Source organism: Phascolarctos cinereus, unplaced genomic scaffold, assembly GCF_003287225.1.
Source record: "Phascolarctos cinereus isolate Bilbo 61053 unplaced genomic scaffold, phaCin_HiC Scaffold_9;HRSCAF=440, whole genome shotgun sequence".
Taxonomy (NCBI): domain Eukaryota; kingdom Metazoa; phylum Chordata; class Mammalia; order Diprotodontia; family Phascolarctidae; genus Phascolarctos; species Phascolarctos cinereus.
Window position 1 is genome coordinate 19,779,742 of NW_027556402.1, and position 26,317 is coordinate 19,806,058.

At 40.4% G+C, this 26,317-nt stretch overlaps 2 protein-coding genes across 3 annotated transcripts in view; one reads left to right on the forward strand and one right to left on the reverse strand.

Moving 5' to 3' along the window:
• The window catches only part of ART3 (ADP-ribosyltransferase 3 (inactive)), a 150,861-nt gene that overhangs the window by 69,539 nt on the left and 55,005 nt on the right, over nt 1-26,317 (forward strand). For both annotated transcript variants that reach the window (XM_078148655.1, XM_078148656.1), the window contains exons 2-3: nt 16,684-16,805; nt 23,814-23,896. The gene's annotated coding sequence lies outside the window, so the exon portion shown is untranslated. The remainder of the gene's footprint in view (nt 1-16,683; nt 16,806-23,813; nt 23,897-26,317) is intronic.
• CXCL11 (C-X-C motif chemokine ligand 11) lies at nt 15,534-18,211 on the reverse strand. The gene is made up of 4 exons (XM_020988454.2): nt 18,106-18,211; nt 16,663-16,789; nt 16,499-16,571; nt 15,534-16,380 (listed from the first exon to the last, which is right to left on the reverse strand). Exons 1-4 carry the CDS (start codon nt 18,164-18,166, stop codon nt 16,357-16,359), a joined length of 285 nt encoding a protein of 94 aa, XP_020844113.1. The 5' UTR covers nt 18,167-18,211; the 3' UTR covers nt 15,534-16,356.

The following is a 26,317-nucleotide window of genomic DNA, read 5'->3' on the forward strand; positions in this document are numbered from 1 at the left end:
ACTAACTATATTTCCCTCCATCCTATCCTGCCCCCTGTTTATTCTATTCTCCACTTTCCTTTCACCCTGTCTCTCCTCAGAAGTGTTTGCTTCTGTTTACCCCCTTCCCCAGTCTGCCCTCCCTTCTGTCAACCCCCTTTTCTCCTTCCCCCTACTTTCTTGTAGGATAAGATAGATTTCTATGCCCAATTGAGTATGTGTGTTATTCCCTCTTTAAGCCAATTCTGATAAGAGTAAGGTTCATTCATTCCCTCTCACCTCCCCCACTTCCCTTCCACTGTAAAGCTTTTTCTTGCCTCTTTTATGTGAGATAATTTACCCCATTCTACTTCTCCCTTTCCCTTTCTCCTAGTACATTCCTCCCTCACCCCTTAATTTTATTTTTTTAGATATCATCCCTTCGTATTCAAACTCTCACATGTGTGCTAGATATACTCCTTCGAACTACCCTAATAATGGGAAAGGTCTTAAGAATTACAAATATCTTTCCTATAGGAATATAAACAGTTTAACTTTAATAAGTCCTTTATGAGTTCTCTTTCCTGTTACTGTTTACCTTTTCATGTTTCTCTTGAGTCTTGTATTTAAAAGTAAAATTTTCTATTTAGCTCTGGTCTTTTCTCAAGAATGTGTGAAATTCCTGTATCATTGAATGTCAATCTTTTCCCCTAATGGATTATACTCAGTTTTGCTGGGTGGGTGATTCTTGGTTGTAATCCTAACTCCTTTGACCTCTGGAATAGCATGTTCCAAACCTTCTGATCCTTTAATATAGAAGCTTCTAAATCTTGTGTTATCCTAATTGTGTTTCCATAATACTTGAATTGTTTCTTTTTGGCAGCTTGTAATATTTTCTCTTTGACCTGGGAACTCTAAATATGAATGTTTGTCACAAGAGTTTTTTCTTTTTCTCAGTGGGAGGAAAAGGGGAGCTGAGAATATGGTAGCCAAAAAAGAAAAAAATAATAAGAGTACAGTGTCATTGAAGCCTGTGTGTTAAAAAATGCACTTTCCCCCCCTCATGATCATTACTAGGAAAGAGAAGAATTTGTAGCCTTGGAAAGAGAATGAAAGGAAAGCCAGAAAGAATCACAAGCAAACAGAATTACTTTGAAACTTACTGTACATGTTGAATTTATTATATATTATAAAAAAGCAAACAGTAGATGATAGATTCTCACAGAGTAACGTATAATTCTTTCTGTTCTGTCATGCGTATGGCGATGACCATTTATTTGACGTTTAAGTAAATGCACAAAAGCATCACGTCCTGCTCATCCTCTCAGGAAGCCCTGCTGAATAGCTTAACAACCAAGGCAGATGGGGGGCTGGGCAGGGGCTGGGAGTGATCTCAGCTCATGGAGTGGTGCCAGAAAAGCATTGCCGCCTGCATGCCTTCGGGTCCTCAGATCAGAGGTCTAGAACTGGAAGGGATTGCAGAGGCTTCAGAGTCTCTCGTTTTACAAATGGGGAAATGGAATGCCGGAGAGGTCCAGAGTCACTTCTCAAGGTTACACAGGCCAGAAAGGGCAGAGGGCAGATTTCATTGATTGAAATCTAGCACACGATCTACTGTATTATGAACCATTCATCTTATTGGACAACCAATGTATTTTTTAAACAGCCATTTGGTCCTAGTGACTGTGGCTAGTCACTTGAGGTGCTGGGCTTGGAGAGAGGAAGACCTGAGTTCCAGTCCTACCTCAAGTGCTTATGAGCTGTGTGATCCTGGGTAAGTCACTTAATCTCTTGCAGCCTCAATGTCTCCATTTGTATAATAAAAATAATAATAGCACCTACCTCACAGAGTTATTGTGAGGATCAAATGAAATAGCATATAAAGCACTTTGTAAACTTTAAAACACTGTGTAAATGCTAAATATTCATTTATACAGCAGCTCTTGTTTCTTCATAGTCATGGAGGAGAAGAGACATATTTGGTCACATCCTGGTCCATCTTCTCATGAGCTGTTAGGTGATCTCTACTTTCCATTAGAAGTTTCTTTGGACCTATAAAGAAGAAGTATAAATTTAATATGTTTTGTTTTGTGACTGATTTGGCCTCTGCTCTAGATCTTGTTGGGATTGAACCCCAGGGTGGAAGGATGTGGGTAAATTCAGTACCTGATCATGAAACCTGATGAGCTGTGGTTGACAGTCCATCCAGGTTATCAGAGTCTGATTTTATTACCGTGATTGGATTCCTGGAAATTGGAATTAACCAAGACTTCACCCATTGGTGTCACCTCACCCACCAAAGATAGCACGAGAATCCCTTTTGCAAGAAGTAACCCATATGGGTTGAAGCTAAGCCACTTGAAGTTTAATTATAGGGCTAGACAGACAAGTTCCACGTCCCACAGTAAAACCTGCATATATTTCTCTCTTTCTGAGTGTATTGTTTCTTGGAGAGAAGCCTCACCTACAAACTGTAGCAAGCTTACCTTTTCTTGTTAATTAATTTAAGTAAATCCTGTATTTGCTTGGAGTTAGGGTTCAGACATCTTTGCTCCTGAGTTCTCTTCACTGTAGCACTGCAATGAAACAGGGAAGAATTTAACTACATAAATTATATTCAGTGATATTGAGGTTTATTTCTACACAATTGTAATGGAGGTGCTAGCTCTGTCTTGGAAATGCTCAACTCTTAAATCCTAAGGCTTAATCTTCTTCCTTTCTTGTTGTGTGATCTTAAACACAGACTGATCCTAAACTGAGGTTTCCTCATTGATAAAATGGAGATGCTACAATTGGCTCCATTCTTCATAGAAATCATAATTAAAATAGTTCCCTTTTCTTCTGACTCACTGACTACAATTTTCTTACATAGCTGTTAAAGTATTTATTCTGTATATACTTATGTGTGTGTGTGTGTATATATATATATATATATATATGTTGTCTTCCCTGATAAAATGTAAGGTCCATATGAATAGGGATTGTTTTATCTATTAATCTGTTACCCCAGTGCTTAGCACAGTCATGGCACATAGTAAGCGTTTAATAAATACACGTTAATTAATTTTTTCTCATGATCATTTTAAGGAAGAGGTGAATTTACAAACTGGGAAATATTCTTCATTGCTTAAAAACAATTCTACTTTCAATTCATTAACTTTTATAGAAGATTACTGAGCTCTGTCTGACCAGGTCAGACACTTTTTATTTTCCAAGTTTCATTTTCCTGGTAAAAAACAGTGAATATATTTCAGATAGGAAAGAGAATTTGTGATTAAAAAAGAATTTGTGATATAAACATTAGGAGATTTCAAATATGGAATTTTTATAGTAATTATTAATTTTCTTGTGCTGTACTAGGATAATCTTTCTTTGGAAACATTAAGTCAGAACTTTAGGTCCAGTTTTACAAAAGGCTCAGAATTATCAAACTAGGCTGTTACTGATCTTTTCTGTGATCATTTCAGTATTAGAACTCACATTTTTATAGCATTCTTAGATTTGTAAAGCACTTTCTGTACAACAACCCTTTGAGGTAGGTAGCAAGTTTAATTATCTTAAGCGCCAAAAAAATGAAATGCCTATTATCCCACAAGTAGTGTACAAGTAATACAAGCTAGAATTTGAAACCAGGTCTTCTGAATTTAAGACCTGTGTTCTTCTCGTTGTACCATACTTCCCCCAAAAAAGTTTTGATATTTGATTAAAACTATGATGGGCCTGGGAAAATGCTATCTACACACACATAGCCAATAGGTAGGTTTTTACTTACATGATCTCAGTGTGTGGACATGAAGAACTTTCAGGAATTACTTCAAGTTTTTGTAAAGATTTCACATTGGGGATAACATCATGAGACTTAATGCATCGACAACGTATATTTCTCTTAAGTGGAGATCCTTAGGGAAAGAAATTGGCAGAATAGAACAAGTTAGTATAGTGTTCCAGTACAACAGTGAATATTCAAAAGAGGCTTTCACTACCACTTAGACACGAGTCATAGAATGGACTTACTTTCTAGGCAGAAGCTCCAGGTTACAAGAAAGCTGAGTTTTGAGTATCTTTGAAATATCACAAGTTCTCATAATGAGTGAATTTTGGGATGGTTTGATTAGAAAAAACATTGATTAACAAAATAGCATTTAGTTAATTGGACCAATCCCAAGTGTTAAGTTTGCTCTGGGAGATTTTTCTCTTAAACTTTGACAACTGATTTAAATCATAGAGGCTTTGTACAGTATTCTGGGTGCCTTTTCACCCATAGGCAGTCAATAAAATTTTAAGCATTTCAATCCTCTACTAACATGTATATATTCAATTCTGTCACAGGCTTCAAAATAAAATATGTCACTGTGCCTGCTTACCTTGAACCCTGGGCAGAATAATGAAGAGCCAGCAGAGGAGGAGAGCCGTGCAAAGGGTAGCTCTTTGGTTCATGGTGACAAGATGGGGCGTTCCTCTGTAATCTCAGTGGGTTCTGAGAGCTAGAGAATTTGTGAGAGGCCATGTGCATGGGAATCCGTATTTATAGGCTTTTCCACTCTTACCTCTGTTGGATCTGGTTAATAGTTAACAAACAGCACACTGATCTGTTCCTGGGGAAGTCCCCTATTGTAGAACTGAAAGTATTTGTATTTAGCACTACTTCCTTGAAAAGGAATTCCCCATTTTTTCAATGAAAAAAAATGTTAGGTTTCTCTTTCCTTTCACTAGCTGTAACAGATGAGCTTATTTCAGTAGCCAGCTCAGGAATTTGGGCCAAGTAAGCAATGAAGTCAGATGTTTAGGCTCTTTATAAACACACATGATGGGAAAAATGCCACCGAAATGTTTAAATGATCAAAGATGAAAAGAGGCCATTCATTCATTTAATAAATACCGATTATTATTCTATCCCTGAAGGGGATAGAAAGAGAGAGAGATTGTGGTCCTTTAACCCCAAAGAGTTTATAGTCTAATAGGCCCGTAGATGAGGGAGTCCTGTAGAAGCATTTAGGAGGTGAGGCAGCGTCTCATGGACCTGGAGGCAAGGGGCCATGATTGGGTGACACTTTACCTAAGATAGGAAGCTGGCTGATCGGGTCAGGAAAAGGAAGAGAAGTTGGTCAGCTTTCACTGGGAAACATGTGCCCAGCCCTTTGTGACTCCTGGAGGGTGTACGAGAGCTAACTCTTGTCCTCATTCTTCTTGCTGGTCCTGGAACCAAGAGTTCTGTAGGTTCTGGGCCTGGTCCCCTGGGTGTGGTCTCCTGGCCTGGTCTGGACAGGTCAGAGGAGCTTCCTGGTGCTTTGTTGGGTGTTCTTCACTATGCTGGACTGGCTCTTTGAGGATTCCAGATTTGATTCCAGATGTTCGCATTTCCTTCTTTTCTCGAATTTGTACAATCTACATTGAACACTCTTGTGTTTAGTCTTGTCATCTGGTCAAGGAAGCCATCACTCCAGATGATTTAAGCAATGCTGTGAGGAGTGGAGATTGATCACGTGTTATTATGATCCATCCAGAACGGATTGTCAGGGGTGCTTTTTAATACATTTTCACTTGATTCTATGTAGATTCATGGGTGTGTGCAGGACATTTCATAAGGATGTATACCCAGGGAATTTCATTTCTTAAAGCGAATTTGGAATACTTACTCACAGAGGACATTTTTATTCATCAAACTATAGAAATAAATTTGGGTTACTTTTTCTTAAATTAATAACAAAAATTTTTTAATATGAAATTATTTAAATTATTTTAAATTCTAATTTTAAAATTAAAATTTAAATTTAAAAAATTAAATTATTTTTTCATTTAAATTATTTAAAAATTTAACATTTAAAAACATTAAAAATACGAAATTCACAAAGGTCTCCTTTTAATCAGATCTTTCTGTTTGAAATAGGGGAGGCAGTAAGCATTTACATAGTGCCTATTTTGTGCTAGGCACTTTACAAATATAATCTCTGATCCTCACAGTAGCACTAAGGTGGGTGCTGCTAGTATTCTCATTTACTGCTGGCCAATCTGGAAATAGCTGTTCCTTTAGTAGGGTGTTAAAAAGTATGGAAAAGGACTGTTTCTTCCTTCTGATGGGCTGGTGCTTTTGGGGGACACAACCAGGTCAGTTCTGCCTTGGACTTTCAGCAAGAGGGAAAGGAGATTTCTTCTTCCCCTCTCCTTACTGTCTCCTCAATATCCCTGGCAGCTTTAGCAAGCAGATGGGAATGCATTAACATATGTAAGGTGTCCCAGAAGTCTTAGTGCAGTTTTACATGTGTATACATAAAGATAATTCCCCCCCGCCGCCGCCGCCGCCGCCGCCGCCGCCGCCGCCTTTGGCAATCAGGGTTAAGTGACTTGCCCGGGGTCACACAGCTAGTAAGCATCAAGTGTCTGAGGCTGGGTTTGAACTCAGGTCCTGACTCTAAGGCTAGAGAGCTCTATCCACTGCACCACCTGGGTGCCCCCTACAATTTTAAGTTTTACTAGCCTTCACTGTGTGCTTAGCTAGGTGAGCCTGAGATAGGACTTCAGGTCCCTGGTTGCTTCTTCTGCTTTGTATTTCTTTCCCTGAACACAGAACAAAACAGTGATCCTGGGAGATGAATGTTTGCAGCCTTGTCAACTATCTTGTGAGTTAGAATGGTCTAGAGTTCCTGAATTGGAGCTGGTTACCTAGTGCCGGGTGCTTCCATCAGTCATCTTCTGATTGGTGTAGAGGATGACCAGTGCCAGGAGGGTACTATACATCTTAAAGTACTAAGGAAGCCCAGATCATGCCTATCTGGCCAGAGGATCAGGACTCTGAGTTTTTTGCTCAGGTGTCCCACAGGTCTCCTGGGAGAGTATAATACAGCAGATAGGTTATTGTGTCATGTTTTAAGTATTTGTTAATATACACTTATGAGTCTTCATGTATTTCTTTTGCGGTGAGGGAATTAAAATGATTATGGGAACTGGGCATTTTTTAGCCTGGAGAAGAAGAGGCTTAGGGGGTAACATGAGAGGCATCTTCAAGAATTTGAGGACACGTCACATGGAAGGAACATTAGACTAGTTCTGTCTGGCTTGAGAAGACAGAACCCAGTTCAAAGGTAGGAATTGCAAAGAGAAAACTTAAGCTTAATGTCAGGGAGCTTCTTTTAGAGCTCTCCAGAACTAGAATGGGTTGCCTCAAGTGGTAAAGGGTCTTCTTGGAGGTCTTCAAGCTGAGGATCAATAACTCTGTGTCAGGAGTATTATGGTAGGGACTGCCTTCATGTCGGAGTCAGTGGCCCACTGAGTTCCCTCCTGACACTCACATTCTGTGATGTAGCTGTCCTATGCCTGATACTGAATACTTAGTACAGTAAGGACTTTCTAAAATGGGCCCTATTGATCCTTTTTGAGAAGAGAATCTATATGTGACACATAATGAAGAGCATTTCCCCAAATTCCAGGGTAGAAGCAATGAGCCAGAGAAGGCAAGAAAAGCACAATCCCTCCTCTTTTGGGTCAGCCTTCCCCAGGACTGAACCTGGGCCACGTGAGCACAGCTCCTTTGTTCCAACGCAATGGCAACGTATGGATATTTTCAAGCAAGCACCGTCACTTAACAAGAGCAGGCACAGCAACTGCAGTTACATAAATCCAAAAGAGCAAATATATACCTTATGAATCAAAAATTATGGAATACATTTCGGCAATCACAATTTTGCAGCACTAAGATGTATGACAGTTATTGAGCTATAATCAAAGATTGCTGCATGCCTCAGATTTTCCTGGAACGTTTTAGTTTGATCTTTTCCTTTCCTTGGATTAGGTTCTACCTTTCATAACACCAATTTTTTTATATTATATGTTCCCTTTCCCTCCCCAAAACTAGATTAAAAAAACTACTCGAGTGTCCAGACTATGCCATTTTTCTTCTTATATCACCGATGCCTGCCTCACACAGTGCCCTGTGTCAGGTACTTAATACATGCTTGCAGAATTGAAGCTGTTGAACCGAAGTTGTTTTCACCAGTGGGTGACAATTTAGAGGGAGGCAAACTTTTATTGTTATAAAGCTTTTGTAACAGAGTCATTCGCCAGTGGGACAGGCTGTTTTGTGGCCTGGACAACTGTCTGTTGTTGAAGATGATCAAGCAAGAAGCTGGTAGATCATTTGCCAAGAGCCTTTTTAGGCAGGGAGGGTTGGTTCTGTTTTGGACTGATCTGTCGTTTGTCTTTTGTGGGGGGACAAAGATTCCATTTGGTTTGGTGTAATAGACGCTTACTGGGATATGAACTGGGTGCCCAGTTTTTAATTCACAGTTTGTTTTGGGACAGATCTGTATTTTATGAAAATGTCAAAGGGTGCTGGGGAAACAGGCATGATTTATTAGAAATCAAAGTATCCTCTCTGCTAATGGAATTTCCAAATATTATGGCAGTTTATAAGCAAAGTTATGTAATCTTATCTGTATTTCACACCCTCATGATTTCTAGGAAGTAATTATTCTGCTTTGTACTTCATATGAAAGTGAAACTACATAAGCTTGATCTTTCCTGATTGCCCAAGTTCCATCCCTGTCCAAAAAGTCAAGGTTGCAGTTTTGTGTCAGACAGGGTTAGAAAGGCAGGTTAGTTAACTTCGCCATTCCAAAATTGAAATTGTGTGAATGGACAGTTTATATTCTAGAGAAAGCATTAATCCTAATGTAATAGTTTGTATTGATTAGCTGCCAAAACTTGTAAGAAATTAATGGTAACATTCTAAACTGGTGTATTAACTTAGTCTCACTATACAAGTGTGTTACATTTAATAGTCAAGAATAGATATGCAAAATGCAGCTTTTACTTTCCTAGTGAGGCTCTTCAGACCTAAATTGCTAGACTTGTGTACTTAATTCTCTCTCTTTTTTTAAAAGAATAGAAAATAAGAAAAGGAAAGTATTACTTTATTGTCATAAGAGCTTAAAAGAATAATGATAATAATAATATTCACTAGAATGATAGAAGGGTGTCTAGAACCTGAAAGAGCATCCATATCTATAAAATTCACACTTCATAGTTTTGAAGAAAAAAGAAGTTTCAACTTTATCTTTCTTCAGAAATCAAATGTTAATTATCATTTTTATTCCTTTTATTTGCAAATCTGTATTCTCACTTCCGATCATTCTTTCATGCTTTGTTGAGGCCCTATCTGGCATTTCCAGCTGCCTGTTATCACTTGATTATTTTACTGGCATCTGGGCCCTACAGATCCAAAAATGAATTAATTATCTCCAAGATACTTTGGGAAAAGAACCTGGGTAGTGGTTTGAGGCGGCCAGAGCATTGGGGTGAAGGTGTTAAGCACACTGTTAGGAGTATAGATCTGTATCTTTGAGGAGAGTTTAAGGAGAGAGAAAGAGAATTTCTACTCATCTCCATAGAATTGATGGTTGAAGCTGTGGGAACTGATGAGATGACCAAGGGGGAGAATGGTGTCTGTGCTGTTCAGAGAGCCCAGGATTTGGCCTTCGATTCTTGCTTTTGAATTCTGTACTTGTGTGGCCTTGGGCAAGTCATTTCATATACATTTTTAGTTTTCTCACCTATAAGATTACGGGAAAGGACTTGTTCTCTGAGCAATCTCTTGTGATTTTGTACCTTGCCAGCTCTCTGTACACCATAGAGCAGTGCTCTCCAGACTTTTTTTGATTAGGCATCCCTATCAGTAAAAAGTTTTAAGCATTCCTATATACTTATTTATGTTTATAGCTATATTTATAAATTATATACAAATACTACTGTGTGAATAATTATGTCATTGAACACACAGAGATAACGTTTTTAAAAGAATCAGAATAAATGAGATAAAAAGGAAATAGTATTTGATCTTTGAGTCAGTTGGAAGCCAAGGGGGTTGATTAAACAGGGGAGGCAGACCTACACTTCAGAAGGTTTATGGAGGGTATATTGGAAAGGGAATCCTCCCCTTTTTTTGAGGCAAGGTGAACAATCAGGAGGTTGTTGAGAGGTGATGAGGGCCTGAACTGGAATGTAGTTGTGTGAGTAGAGAGAAGGGGACAGATGTGAGACATATGGAGATCAAAACAAGATTTGGCAACGGATTGGCTGTGTGGGATGAGGAGAGAGGAAGGAGTCAAGGATGGCGTCAAAGTTGTGAACCTTAGTGAGTATGAGGAGAAGCGAGTCTCCCATACCTCACTGCCCACCAGCAAGGTAGAGTCCAGCCTTCTTTCCATTGGACGTCATTGTCATTACATCTGCCCCAAGTACATGTATTTGAACTTAGGTCTCTTCTGTTCTAAGTCTAACACTCTTCTTCCAGGCCCACATCTAGTTACAGGGTCATGGATCTAGAGCTGAAAGGCACCTCAGAATTCATGTGATCCAACTCAGTTATTACTTTGCAAATAAAGAAACTGAGTGATGTAGTTTAAGTGGCTCATCCAGGACACAGGGAATAAGTGTCAGGAGGATCTAAGTCCTCCCCAGAGCCGGCCCTCTTTGCCCTGTATCACACTCACCCTTTTCTCTCTATTTGCTTCAGTTGTGATACTCTAGAGCTATTAATAACTGTTCAAGAAAGAAAGCATGTAATTATCCAGGAAAGACCATGCAGATGGCCTTGTCCCTTTCCAGTGCTCAGATTATCTATCATCATCTCTTCATCCTTCTCCTGTCCCTTTGGCTGATGCGTCTCCTAAGGTTTTGTCTTTGGTCACCGTCTCCTCTTTCTGAGTTGTGTTATCCACTCCCACGTGACTTCACTTGTTATCATCTCTGTGGCTCTGACTACCAGATTTCTGTCGCTGCTTCCAGCTGCTCCTCAGAGTTCCACTCCAGTATTTCTACTTAGCTGCTTTATGTGTCTGTGTCTAGAACTTGCTCTTGCCTCTCACTTCCCATCCTCTTGATGATACTGTCACTTTCAGTTATAGACTAAACTGGGGAGTCATTTTTTGACTCTTCCTGCCCTTATCTCAGTTGCCAGTGTGATGGTCCTTATGTCTCCTATTCATCCTTTTCACTCTTGCAACCACCATATTTCAGGCCATCATCTCTTGTCACCTGGATTATTTTGTGGTCACCTTCTAATAGGCCTTTCTGCCTCTAGCATCACAGAATTTCAGGGCTATAATTGGCCACAGGGGAGAGGTGTACAAAATAGGGCATTTCTTTCCTGAAGTTGAAAGAAGTACTTTGAAAGCCTAATGTGGGTGCTAGTACCTCCACACAGCCTTCCTTAATCTTTTCTGGACAAATTGGTCTCATCTCTTTTTTCTTTAAATAGGGACTTTGCTTGTCCTTCATAGCACTTTTCTTGGACATCTTTTACATTTATCATAATCTCCTTTCATTTAAAATTTTTTTCAGTGTTGTTGTCCTTCCTTTCATTAGAATGTAAATTCTTTGAGAGCATGGTCTGTGTCCTACATGTGTCCTGTCTCCTGTTGTTGTTCAGCAGTGTCCTATTCTGTGACCCTATTTGGGATTTTCTTGGCAAAGATACTGGAGTGGTTTACCATTTCCTTCTCCAGCTCATTTTACTGATGAGGAAACTGAGGCAAATAGGGTTAAGTGACTTGCCTAGGGTCACACAGCTAGTGTCTGAGGTCTATCCACTATCCCACCTAGCTGCCTGCATCTGCTTCTGTACCCAGCACCTAACATAATGTCTTGATTTGAATTCTTTGGTGGAATCCTGTTAATTCTGAGGTCAGCATCTTAACTTTCCAAATGTTTACCTGTTTGTTTAAAATATTTAAATGCATCTATAATCTCTCATCAAAGTCAGTACTCCTTCCAAAATTTCAGATTGCAACCTATTCAGTCCTCATCCCATGAAATTTTTGTGCCTTTCTTCTTATACATCTTCCATAGAGAATCTGCCTGATAAGCTGGTGGGCCGGTCAATCAGCTAGCATTTACTAAGTGCCTACTTTTTGCCAGGTACTGTTCTGAGTGCTAGAAATACAAAGAAAGGCAAAAGACCAAAAACTCTTCATCATGCCCCTGGAAACTTGACACTGGAAGATCTGTAATTCATACTTTCAAAGTTACTTCAGTCCCCCTGTAATCTCTCCCTCTGATTAAATGTCTCTTCCCAGAACCTCCCTTTAAGGAGAGTGCCCAGCCAGCCATCTCTTCATTTCTTACCAGGCTGAAAATCTGGACTTCTCCAAAATCCCCCTCACTGGATACCTTCCTCCTCCTTCCTACCCCCATTACAATATAAGCTCCTTGAGGGAAGAGACTTTCTTTTTACTTGTATTTGTATTCCCAGAATTTATTATAGTGCCTGGTATATAGCAAGTGCTTAATAAATGTTTATTGACTTGACTCATTGGCAGTCCCTACTCTCTAGGAACGTACAGCCCAATAGAAGAAACAACAGGCAAACAAGACATAGACAGGATAAGCTGGAGATAATTAACAGAAGGAAGGAGCTAGCGTTGAGGGGGATGCAGAAAGGCTTCTTGCAGAAGCTGGAACTTCAGCTTAGGCTTAAAGGAAGCTGTGGGATCTAGGAAGCAGAGATGAGGAGAGGGAGAGAGCCGGCTACAGGGGACAGCTAGTGAAAGTGCCTGTCTTGGGGAGATTGACACTAGTGTGAGGAACAGCAAGGAGGCCAGTGTCATCGGATGGCGGACTATGAGGGGTTGGGAGGATGGGGAAGGTGGGAACGTTATGGAGGGCTTCAGAAGCCAGACAGGATGATATGCTTGATGCTGAAGGCAACAGGAAGCCCCTGGAGTTGATTGAACAGGGTGGTAACATGGTCAGACTTGCATTTTAGTAGGATCAGTTTGGCAGTTGAGCGGAGGGATGGACTAGTGGGGATGGAATTGGGACAGAAAGACCAAGCAGCTGGCTATTGCAGTAGTCCAGGCATGAAGGGCCTTCTCTAGGGCTGTAGCGTTGTCAGAGGAGAGCATACACAAGAGATGCTATAAAGGTAGAAACAAGATTGGACGATCGATTGGATACGTGGAGTAAGAGTGAAGAGTTGAGGATGCCACCCAGGTTTCGAGCCCTAGTGATGGGGAGGAGGATGGTGGTACCTTCCACAATCATAGGGAAGTTAGGAAGAGGGGAAGGGTTGGGAAGAAAGATATTTAAGATGGCCTGTGGATAGAGATGTGAGACTGGAGGGCACCAGAAAGAATAGGGCTGGCCAAGTCAATCTGAGGGAAATGTGCATAGAGATATTAGTTGAATCCATGGGAACGGATGAGATCACTGTGTGAAAAAATACAGAGGGAGAAGAGGTTCCAGGACAGAGCCTTGGGGCACATCTGTAGTTAACAGAGCTGACCTGGATGAGGAGGGCGAGGAAGGGAACAACATTTATTCAGTGCCTGTTGTGTGTCAGACACCGTGCCAGGTGCTTTACCAATATTATCTCATTCGATCCTCTCAGTAGTCCTGTGAAGTAGGTGCTATTATGATTCCCATTTTATAGTTAAGGAAACTAAGGCAGAGGGTAAATGACTTGTTAACTGTCACACAGCTAGCAAGTGTCTGAAGTTGGATTTGAACTCAGATCTTCCTGACTCCAAGCTCAGCACTTTAATCATTGTACCAGCCAGTGACTAGAGACCGAGAAGGAGCGGGAGAGAGCAGTGTCATGAAACCCTAGAGAGAAGAGAATCAAGGAGAAGAGGGCAGTTAACAGCATCACAGGGTGCAGAGGAAAGAAGAAGTCTGAGAAAAGCCAATTAGATCTGGCGATTCAGAGGGCCTTCTTCGCGTTTGATTGAGGAGGCCAGAAGCCAGACTGCAGAGAGTTAAGGAGTAGAGGCGTGAAGATGGCCTTCTCAGCAGATTTAGCCAGAAAAGGGAGGAGAGCTATGGGGTAGTAGCTGTCAGGGATGGGTGGATTACGTGAGGGATTCTGAGCATGGGGGAGACATGGATTCATTTGTAGGTAGTAGGGAAGCAGCAAGAAGACAGGAAGAAATGTTAAGTGAGAGTGGGGATGTTGGAGGGAGCAGTCTGCTGGAGAAGACAAGAGAGAATGGGGTCACTCAGGCAGGTAGAGAGGCAAAGGAGGAGAGCGGGGCAAAAGGCAGTGAGATGAGGTGAGGAGGGGAGAAGAGGAAGCTCTCAGGGAAATATGAAGCAGAATTCTCAGCTGAGAAGGGTCGGGGATAGGAGACCTACGGGAGATTCGAGGTGGGATGGAAAAGTTTGGGAGAGAAATTGTGATGAATGGGGAGGTCAGTCAGGCAAGGGTAAAAGGGTTTCCTCACCATAGCGAGGGCCCAGCTGACATTATTTGACATAAATTTGTAGTGGACCCAGATGGCACAGTTTTGTGATTTTTCTCCTTCATTCAGCGGTGCATGAATAAGAGCAAAGGCATCAGAAGGTTGGAGCAGTCCAGTGCTGAGGCTTGGCAAGGCCAGGTCTTTAGTAGGATTATTGGGTAAAAGACTCAAGAATAGAAGACAGTGGAGAGTTAAACTGATTCATCCAGGGTTCCAAATGGGGAAGAGAAGAGAATGTAGCCACTGCAGAATGACGTCATGGGAAAGAACTGAGGGATAGAGAGGCAAGAGGTCATGGGGAGGGTGAAGAACAGGGTTTGGGATTGCAAGGCAAAGGGAGAAGTAGAACTATAACAGATTGTGATCAGAGGAATTTCAGAGTTCGTGAACACCGAAGTGGTGCATTGGTGAGTAATGGAAATATCAAGGATGTGATTATCTCTGTGGAGCTGAGGCGGTGTGCAGGAATGGGTCATGGGAAATGAGTAAGTTGAGAAACTGGGAGGTTAAGGTGTTTGAGAAGGTATAAATATAAGTGTTGAAATCCCCCTAGTATGAGGGGAGCGTGAAGGAAGAGAGTAAAACTGTGAGCCAGGCAGCAAACTCACTGAGAAGGGAAGGAATGTTTGGAAGACAGGTAGATGACAGCTGCCAGAATTGTGATTGGGTGAGAAATATGGATTGTCTGAATTCCAAATGAAGGGAGGTTTTTGCATGATGCTGGTAGAGAGAGAGAGCCTGAAAGTCAATGGCATTGGGAATCAGGGGAATTCTGACTTTCCAACCTACCCAGTGAGTGTAGGAGTGGTGGAGGAGAGAGCCAGGCATCAGTGAGTACAGGAAGATAGAAGGAATGAGAAAGGAAAATGCTGAAGATAAAAGTGAGTTTGGAGCAGGCTTTCCAGAAGGCCCACTGGAAGAGGTGGTTAGCTTTTAGAGGGGGACGGTGGTGGGGGTGGACAAATGTGAGGTACCAATGTGGCACTCAGGGTGTCCATTTGTTATCTCTCATTCCCACTATGTGACTAGCCCAGTTCCTTCCCTAGTCATTCATGTTCCCAATAATGTCTTATGCTCCAGTCTTTGTGCACAAGTTATTGTTGGTAATATGTTGCAGTCACTCATCCCCACTTGATCTCCTTGTCATCAGTCAGTACATGTGCTGTAAGCTCCAAGATGAAATCGTTGCAGTAATCCTAAATGTTTGGGAATGAGGCCAGTTATTTCCATTCTTAGGTTTCAGATTTAGGTATCTCTAATTTTTAGCCTAAGAAACTGAGATATGATCAGGCTAAAAGACTTAAACATTTTTCTCAGGTAAAAAAAAAAATGAAAATGCAAAGATGATTGCTCAGAACTGATTTATTTTCCAGTACATTTCTTTAGCATACAAAATTATTTCTCACTTTAAGCATGTCTACAGCAGTTCAATTTATCATTTCCAAAAGTAGAAAAAAACTAAAATGTACATTTCAGTGAAAAAAATACGTGAACCTGTTTCCTTGAGTCACTATTAGAACTGCCACTTTAAGTTGGGACATCTCAGCTCCTCTCCTTTTCCCTAGTTCTTAATTTCCTCTTACAATGGCACTTAAGCTAATCCTTTGTTATAACAACACTATGAGGAATACTAATTCTTCCCTCACTAACTATAAGGTGCGGGTTTTTTTATCCAAAAGATAACCATGCTTTGTGTGTGAAATGATTCGTTACTCGGATAATTTCCTATAGCATTTATGAATTTGGATCTATCATATTTTGACTAATAATAAATGTTGTTAGTAATATATGTTGATGTCACTGATATAATTCCTGATGGTAACATGAGACACTGTAACCAAAACAAGAGATTCAGTCAGTTATAAGAAGGAAAAAAGCTTTTCACAGACACTGTGTCCCCACCTATAGACAGCAGAGCTGCTTGGTGGTTCTTGGGCGAGACATTTCGCTGAGCTAGTTCACAGATGAATAAGGCTGAAACAGGGAAAGAGGTTGTCTAGACTAGAGGGTGGGTTATAGGATCATGGATCTAGACCTGGAAAGGACCAGAAAGGCCATTTCCTCCAATGCCCCATCATTTTTAGAGTGGGTAGTGAGTGGTTTAGTGGTCATGAAAAGACTTAATCGAAGTTTTGAAGTCCTGTATGCTACTTTATGATCTTCCTTTTTAAGAATTCTTTTTTATAATTCTCTGTAAAACAAAGAGTTATCTGTTAATTTTGTCCTTCTTTCCAAAGTATTGATGTGACTTTAAATATTTGACAGAAAAGGAGAAAAAGAAAACTAGCAACAGTATCATTGTGGCCTACCTTCAGGATAAGCTTTCCTTGTTTGGATTCTGGATTCAAGCACATTTGGGCCATACCTCTTTTCAGGGTGACACTATTAACAGAGAATCAACAAGAGCCTTTATCAAATTTCCAAAGTCAAACTGAATAAATACCATTGTCTTGATCATCATCAAGTCACTTACATTATTTCTTTTTTGTCACAGCTCCCACTTGGAAAAATTATGGAGACCTTTTTAATGTTTTCTGGATTTACTGACTCAACTCTAGAGCTTCTACAAAGGCACCGGCTCCCCCGGAACATTAGGAAACCTGGAAGAGATATAAGGTATGAAGTAGTAATACTAGCAGTTATAATGCTCTGTATCTCTGTATTATGTTAATTTTGTTTATATATAAACTGTTTTCATTGGTGAAAAGAAAACAGTTTACTGTGCAGCACAGTAATAGTGTTTATTTTGAAAGAAGGGCGTAAATCAGATAATTACAAGTTTTAATTTCAAACTTAAGCAAAACATTAAGGAAAAAGATTTGGCAAAGTGGTATAGAGGAAATTTATGTGGTGCCCTATATTATGGTGGGAAACATCTAATTATTTCCCTTTTAAGAATTAACATGCTTACCTAACAAATTGGCAAAGATGATAAAAGGTGGGAATAATCTATATTGGAGGGAATGTGGGAAAATTAGTACAACCATTCTGGAAAGCACTTTGGGATTATACACCTAATAGATGCATACCCTAAGGCAGAGATTACACTGCTCAGCATCTATCCAAAGGGAGATCACTAATAAAAAGAAAGACATCATATATATAAAACACTTATAGCAGCACTTTTTATAATAGCAAAGAACTGGCAAGGTAGAGCTGTAGATTAAAGAATGGCCAAACAAATTGGGGTAATGAATATAAGAGAATTTGGCTGTGATGTAAGAAATCAATATGATGACTACTGAGAAGCCCAGAGTAATCTTCATGAGCTGATGTGATATGAAGGAAGCAGAACCAGTAAAACAGCATATACATACGATGACTATGTCAATATCAGTGGAAAGAAAAAACATCACAAAACAATCAAAAATGGATATTGTAAAATCACGAAGAACAAAGAATTTTTAAAACCTAAACTTAGTTCGGATTTTGGCTCTGTAATTTACTGCTCAATCTAGAAGAGGCATCTTGGTGTTCAAAAGCTTGCTCAGCTTTTCAGTTAGAGAACCTGGGTTCACATTACGATTCTGCCACTTGTTTTCTATATAGTGTGAGTGACTGACTATTGGTTGTGATCAAAAATGTTTTCTACCAGGTAATGTTATTGCCCCCAAATTTAAACTTGCAGAATTAAAACAGCTGCTGTTAGCACTTGCCTGATTTCATAATATGCAAAAAAGGTTTTGTCAGGGACAGCTGCTTTCTAAAGCCATGGATACTTCTAACCTTTTCTGCCAAAGGTATAGTGTTTGCTAATACTTATTACAAAAAGGTACTAGATTTTGAGCAGGTACTTTAGAATGAAAGAAGAAAAGGTTAAGATTTGAATCAACTGAGAAGAGAATGAGGAGAGTTAAAGGGTCAGGGAAGGAAGTATTCTTGGACCTAAGCAGTAAAAAAAATAGTTCTACTATACCGTGAACAGCAGCAGAAGAGAGGACTATGGCTAAAAGGATAGCCAGAACCTTCAGACTCATGTTCGCTGTTGCTGCTGGATCCTAGGAATGGTGAATTGGGAAAAAAGTTTTGAACTGTCATATATAAGTTCTACATACCTGTGCTGCAGCATGTGACAATCGGAATTTCCCTTGAGTCATTCCCTGTAAGGCTTAACTTCCATTTTTTTGTTCCTGTAAATGATTACTTTTACAAGATGTGCTTTTATTATTATTTTGCTAAAGTGAATATAAATGTTTTCTTTTGTTATTTTGAGGAATTATGAGTGGCTTCAAGCTCATTTCACCATTTTTGTTTCGTCTTTGAATTTTTGTTGATTTGAATTTTTTGTTTGTTTTTCTTTGAGTTACTGTTTATTGTTTAAAAATAAAAGAACATCGTTCCTTCCTATTTGGACCAGTTCTTTAAATTGCCTTCTCTATGTGCAAATCAAATCTAATTCAATAAGTGCTTATTAAGCACTTACTGTTATGCTGGGAACCCTGCAAAGCACTGTAAGCCATAGCCCTTCAGAGGCTCACAGTCTGTTGGGGAGAACACAGATAAGACAATACAAAATACACTATGTAGCCTACAATGTTGGTAGTGGTGCTGCTGCTCTGTTGGGCTGGGGGGGCTTTGTCGTGCCTGTTCACTCCTCCACACACTGCCCACTCTGGGTCAGGCCATTCCTTTAGAGTACTCCTCTCAGGCATGACTCTTTTCTCCAGCCAATTCTCTGGGCCCAGAAAAGTGGTTTCCTTTTCAACCTGGCATAGGAAGACCATGGGAAGGGCATCTCCAAGGCATCACCTCTCCTGGGAGCACAGCGCATTACTTCCCCCTCTGCAGAGATCCTGCTTAGTATATTGAAGGGCCTGACTCTAAGTTTTTCCCCCTGTTCTGGGAACTTAAAAAATATAAATCAGTCATTCTGTTCCTACAGCTCCAGCTTCTCTTAGCTAGAGAATTTCTCTGCTGAGCTATAAGCCAGTTGTAAAATTGATTTCTCCCTTGTGGCTGATCTCCCTTACACACTACCCTCCATTGTTTCCCTTGAAAGCATTTGCCCAAGAATACAGTTGGAGCAAATGTAATGGTTAACCACGTTTATTATACTTAAAAGGTGAAATGAAACTGAAAGCAGACAGAGAAGTGGAGTTACTAGGAAGTCTCAGTATGGAGTAGAAAGAGAGGGACCATAGAGAAAAGAAGGGAATGAGACCATGCAGTCATGCCTGCTGGCCTGACAGTCTATGCATCTCGCTGTTCCGGCTCAGCTGCCATTTGTTAGCAGTTGTTCTCTGTGGTTTCTTCTCTGTTGCGTTTCTGCCATTCTGTTTGGAGGGGCTACTTCCTGGAGCACACCATTCTCCACTTCTCTCATGCTTTCCTGCTCTCTCTACTCTACGGAAGCTCCTGGCCTCCTCCTTCTCCCTTAGGGTGGGACTGGCTGGCTTGTCAGGAGTCTGGCTGCGGCAGACCAGCTCAGGCCATTTCTTCAGGGGGCTGAGAATGGAAGAATGGTTCAGGCTTTCTGCCAGAACCATCATCAGGGGTTCTTTTCCATCATCTGAATCTCCTTTGCAATACCAAGGCAGCACTACATTTAGAAAGTTTGTAGCCTTTTGCAAAATTGGCCACAGTTTATTTGACATTTTCATTTACACAGCGTAGTATCAAAATAAGCGCCAGCACGTAACAGAACAAAGTATTCATCTTAGGGTGCCCTGAACAACAAATTTACATTAGTAGTATAATATGCACGAGTGTCACTTGACAGACTACTTGAGAGACTACAGGTCTAATCTACACGCACATGTCACGGCAGGACATGAGTATCCGTAGGACCCAGGGAAACATGAGTAAGAACAAAGCAGTTACATCATGTAGCCTGTAGAACAACAAGCGTGCATCAGTAGCAGTGTACACGCAAATAAACGTAACTGCATAACTAACAAGTGTAGCAATGGTACATACACGACTAGCACAGAAATAATCATGAAAGAATTATCAAACAAACGTACTCAAAATTCACAGATACTTTAGCATGTGTCAGCCAACAGGGGCAGTTCTTCTGATGCAACCCTTTTGGTCATCCTACCTATCTCACTTCTCCTAGTCTCCTTTGCTGGTTCTTTGAATTATTCAGGTTACACCCACTAACCATGGATGACTCTTCAGGAATCTGTCCTGGGCTTCTCCCTCTGCGCTATTTCTTTTTATGATCTTATTAGCTCCCATGGATTCAAAGATCATCTCTATGCTGATGAATCTTTTTTTTGGGGAGGGGTGAGGCAATTGAGGTTAAGTGATTTGCCCAGGGTCACATAGATAGTAAGTGTCAAGTGTTTGGTCTGAGGCCAGATTTGAACTCAGGTCCTCCTGACTTCAGGGCCAGTGCTCTATCCACTGGTCTACCCTATGCTGATGATTCTTAAATTGACCTATCCAGTCTTAGCGTCTCTGATGACCTCTCTCATTTCCAGTCACCTGTTGGACATCTCGAACATCTTCAACTGAATGTCTTGTAGATGTCTTCAACTCAGCATATACAAAACTGAACTAATTCTCTTTCCTCTCAAATCCATCCCTCAGCCTAACTTCCCTGTTACTATTGAGAACACTACCATCATCCCAGTGACCCAGACTTAACTGGGAGGTCATCTTCGACTCTACACTCTCTCACTAGCCCCTATATCCAATCTGTCCAATGCCTGTTGATTTTATCTTCATCACATATATTGTATGGCTCGCCGTCTCTGACAGTGCCACCGTCCTGGTGCAGGCCCTCATTACCTCATGCCTGAAGTATTACAATAGATTACTGGTGGAGTCTCATGGCCACAAGTTCTCCCCTCTCCAGTCCATCCTCCACTCAGCCTCCAAAGTTATTTTCCTAAAGCATAGGTCTGACCATCTCACCCCTCCCTCTGAACTAAGTAAACTCTAGTGACTCTATCATTTCCAGGATCAAATACAAAATCCTCTTTTTGGTGTTCAAAAGCCCTTCGTAACCTGGCCCCCTCAACCTATCTTTTCAGTTTCCTCCCACCTTATACCTCACGTCACCATCATGTGCTATGCCATCAGATGACATTGACCTCATGGCTGTGTCTTGAACAAGACACTCCATCTCCCAACTTGCAGCATGGTGCTCTGCCATGCCTGGAATGTTTTCCTTCCCCTTCTTCACCTCCTAGTTTCCTCCAAGTCCCAGCTAAAATCCTACCTCCCATAGGAAGCCTTTCCAGATTCCCTTTAATTCCAGTGCCTTTTCTCTGTTGATTATTTCAGATTTATCGTGTATATGTTCTTAGTCAATAAAAAAATAAATAAACATCGATTAAGGTCCTGCTATGCTCCAAATACTCTGCCAAGCACTAGAGATATTTATAAATAAGAAAAAGAAAGACAGTTCCTGCTTGTAGGAAGCTTACAAACTATTGGAGGAAGACACTACCCAAAAAAAAGCTGAAAAGGGAGAGGAAGGGTACCAGAGGGTGCTGGTGGAGGGACGTGATGTTCGAGGAATGTTAAAGCTGAAGCATTCTCTAGGACAATGAGTTTATCCTGTAAGAAGCATGACGTTGAAAAGACCAAGCAGAGCAGCTGATGGAAAACGGACTTGATGTTATTCAGACCTAGTCGTTTGCAGTGTTGCCTTCCCCATTAGACTGTGTGCTCCTTGGGAGCAGGGATCGTCTTTGGCCTTTCTTTGTTTCCCCAGTGCCTGGCACAGTGGCCTGAGGTTGGTTAGCCATACATTACATGGATAAACATTAGTATTGTCATCTGACTACATGTTTAATTAGTCTTCAGTTTCCCCTGTGATAGCCAAGTTAGACTGGTTACTGGTCAGATAGACCAGCTCCCTCATGACCTGTTAAATCTCTCTGCCTGGGTATTTGAGCTGGTTAATGGTTTCAGATAATCATAGTCCTCATCAGAATCAGTCCTGTATTCCTAAAATTGAATTTGTAGAAGGCTCAAATAGAACTGTTACTACACGCTGTGGCATAGAAGAAAAAAATTAATACTATGCATTTCAGGCATAAACTTTCCAGAAACAATTTTTATTGTTTTAATATTATTCTATAAACCAAGCATTTCTAGCTTAGAAAAATATTCAAAACTGGCATAGTACCCCCATGCCCTCAGACATCTCTGCTGAAGACATTTTGTTTATAGAAATGTTTGTAGAAATCTTGAACAAGGAGAAGATGGTAATATGTTAAAATATAGTTTTGGGTTAATAGTTACTACTCCGTTTCTTCCCTGGTCACTTTCCTCAAAGAATGAAAGGGCTTTCTTTCAGTCAGTACCAAGGGAGTACTGTGTACTAAGCATTTTGCTAAGCACTGGAAATACAAAGTAAGACTATTGCATGCCTTTCTGAGTGAGAGGAGAGGGCACTCCCCTTATAGGCCAGTATCAAATAAGACAAGAGGTATTCTCTGTTTAAAAAACTCTGGTTTCCTCTCTTAATCTGTTTCCGTTTAAGGCCTTTTGTCCTCAACCTCTAACCAACTTTTCTAAGAGGATAATTCTGGGAATCATCTTTAGACTAGAGAAATACTTCTTTCTTGATATTTCTAGGGGACAAGAAATTAATGTTTTTAATTTGCTTCCACTTCTCTATATCAAAGGATATCTTTATGCCCATGAAGTCATTATATCTATACTTTTATGCAGGAAAGGTACTGCCTCTAAATTCTACCTTTTCTCCCATCTGAACCTGGTTGTTGGGTTTCTTCCAGTGCACCAAGATTTCTTTTGGAATGTCACTTTCTGAGCCATTGCCTGGATTAGAAATTCATTGCACAACTGACAGGTGGTCTCTTTAATTTAGAGTAGGCTTAGGCAAGAGCCCATCAGTGTCTATCTGCTCATCAAGGAGGCCAACGAAGTCACCTGTGACTGCAGTGAATTGTCTTTCTAGGAGCGGAGTCAGTCTCTGGGGCTCTCTTGTAAGAAACAAGTTGCCTAGTTTAGTGAGAGTGGGTATGATGCCCTGATAATTTATTTGTCTGTCCCAGGAACACCAGAATTTCTTAGCAAAACCTTATCTCTTTATTGAAGATTTTGATAACAAACTCAGGCATCATATCATTATTTGCCTTTCTTAGAGCACTTCTGACATGAAGTTGTAGCTAAATGGTCAGCTTCTTTCGTCCTCTCTCACAGCCAAGAATTGCACTGATTATGAGTATCTAGTCTTAGAGACTCCAGGGCATGATTTAATAGATAGGTGTGCCTCTCACTCAGATATCGGTGGGCATTGTGTAAAAGCTGTGCCATCATTCCTGGTGAGTTTCCATTCTGGTCAAGATATGAGCATTCCTCAGGAATGCCCTATGTTAACTCGACTGAGCTCAGAGTTTTGTTCCAGTCTTGGTGTACTTTCCCCTTCAGCACTGTGCAGTGGAAGTGCCCGGGCCATGTTGTTCAGTGTGTGGAGATGTAGTGGTAGACTTCTTGGTGACAGCCAAAGCTGACGTCTCGAGAATTGTGCTTGCACGCTGTCTGCTTTGATCCAGATGGATCCTGGCAGGAAGTTCACATGCTGACAAGCATTTCGCCCCAAACCTTGGAACTTCTTGGATTTTGATTGGATGTGCTGGGTGCATGCCTTGTGAAATGGTCAATAACCGCCCAAAGAGGGCCTGTGCTCTGTTCTTCTTCTAGAAACTGAGAGTCAATGCAGACAAGTTCCAGAGGTTTGGGCAATCTCGTCTCTGAGAAAGAGACATCTCATATTGCATGCAAAGGTAAGTTCAAAATGGGCATGTGCTTTAGACACAAAAGGTGATAACATAAGCAGATTCGGGGAATGTGGGAAAAGTTACCCATCAGATTGATGAATAGAAGAAGAGTTCCTGGCCAAAAAAGAGGTGGGTTCGTGGGAGGTAAAATGAATAATCTTGATAACATAAAACTGAAAAGGGTTTTGTACAAACACATCAAGAAAAAGGAAGAAGACTTTATGCACAAAAAGTTTTGTGTCAGCTCTTTTTTGTGGTGACAAAGAATTGGAAACTGTGGGGGATGCTTGTCAGTTGGGGAATGACCGAACAAACTGTAGTGTATAATAGTAATAACTAGCATTTATATACTACTGTGTGCCAGGTGCTTTTCATTTATGATCTCATTCAATCTTCACAACAACCCTGGGAGGTAGGTGCTATTATTAACCCCATTTTTCAGATGACAAAACTGATGTAAACAGAGGGTAAACGATTGCCCAGAGTCGTACAGCTGGTAAGTGCCTAAGACTGAATTTGAACTCAGGTCTTCCCTGAGTCTGGGCCCAGAGCTCTGTCCACTGTGCCACCTAGTGCTGTGTTGGAATGTTACCATGCTGTAAGAAATGATGAAAGGGATAGTTTCAGAAAAACCTGGGAGAGACATATGAATTGATGCAAAGTGAAATGAACAGAACCAGGAGAACAGTGTACCAAGTAGCAGCAGTATTGTAAATATAATCAAAAGTGAAAGACTTGGTAACTGATTAATACAATGATCTACAGCAGTTCCAAAGGAGCCGTGATGACAAATGCAATTTACCTTCAGATAGAGAATTGATTAACTTTGTTTGCAAATTGAAACATATTTTTTCTCTTTCTTTTTCTCTTTTTTAAAAAAATATAGCTAATGTGGAAAATCTTGGTCATGGTGATTTATGTTTCCTCTATATCTATATATTCATACCTTACACACACATAAATTTTACCTAGGGGTGTGGCTATGTTTACCTTTCCCTGCTGATATGTATTTATGTATAAATATGCACATAAATAAAATGGTAATATCATCAAAAGCAGTCATACTTGTTCATATGATGATGAAGAAAACATTTTAAGATGGGTTTGATTTTTTTTGAGAAATTTGTTGGAAAACAATGCACATGTTTAAGATAGAACCAGAGATGTGAAAAACAACCAAGTTCTGTATCTTAATGGAATTGACTCTCTTCTTAATTTCTGTAAGAGTGGGTTGTAAAAAACATCTTCAACAACATGATGAATGTTAAATCATTTTTCTCACAACAAAAGCAACTTTGTGTGTGGCTGTCAGTTGACTGCTTAGAAAATGGCTGTAAAGGGAAACCACCAGGTCAATCTGGATGCTCATGGTAATATTCTAGGTTTTGAATAATAGTGCTTTTTGTTAAGAGACAAAAACATACAAGAGACCATTACAGACTAGCAAGTCGGGAAACAGCCCCCTCAAAGAAGCTTGATTCAGCCAGAAAAGTGAAAACATTAGAGTAGCACTAAAGTCCGATTCTGTTACAGGAGAGGGGAGAGGGGCTGGAGGGAGGGCAGAGTAGGTGAGGCTTTTATTTCAGGGCTAGCGAGCAGGAAAGTATCTGAAAACATGTATGTGATAGAGGAGCAATGTCTGCAAGGGGAAAGCTGAGGTACACATTCAGAATTTTAACTTTTTAATATGAAATTGCATTGGTGTGGTTGATGTGATTTCATGAATGTTCGTGACATGAATTTGTCTAAGAAAATATTTTAATATTTTATGACTTGAACTAAAATCAAGTGGAATGGATGTTTTAAATGGCATGTAGGAAATATGGAATTTAAAGCTAGGAATTATTCCAGAACCATTTCCCCAGTGTTCTGAAGTACATCAGTATTTTAATTTGCTGTTAATAGTAATTTTGGTGGTTTTCATAATTTTTTTGGTTAAAATGCTTTTCAAGATTCCGTTGCCTCTCAAAGTTACAATGGCAGTCTCCTACAAGTCTCCATGGGAGAGGCTGATATTATCTTTAAATACTGAGTAATCATAAAATTAACCTTTCTTTGGATTTGTAACTAGCTGATGCATGTTAGAGATTAATACAATGTAAGCATTGGGGTTTGGGCTTATAGAATGCGGTTCTTTTTGTCTGGGACTCACAAGGGCTGGAGACTTTGCAGCATTACCTGTTCTATACCCGTCCCTTGTCATTTGTCCCATATTCATTGGTGGGGAAGCTGGACCTCATGGTAAGTGGATTCCTCGTTCTTATATTCTTTGGTTTACTCATGAACTTCTCCCTGAGTGTCCTGAGGACAATTTGAGGTCTCATCTATGATTTCCTCAGGTCTTTTTACATTTCATAGGTACCAGTGTAGTACACATGTACTGCCTAGCTATTATTATTCATTCCTATTATATGGCTTCTCATCTCC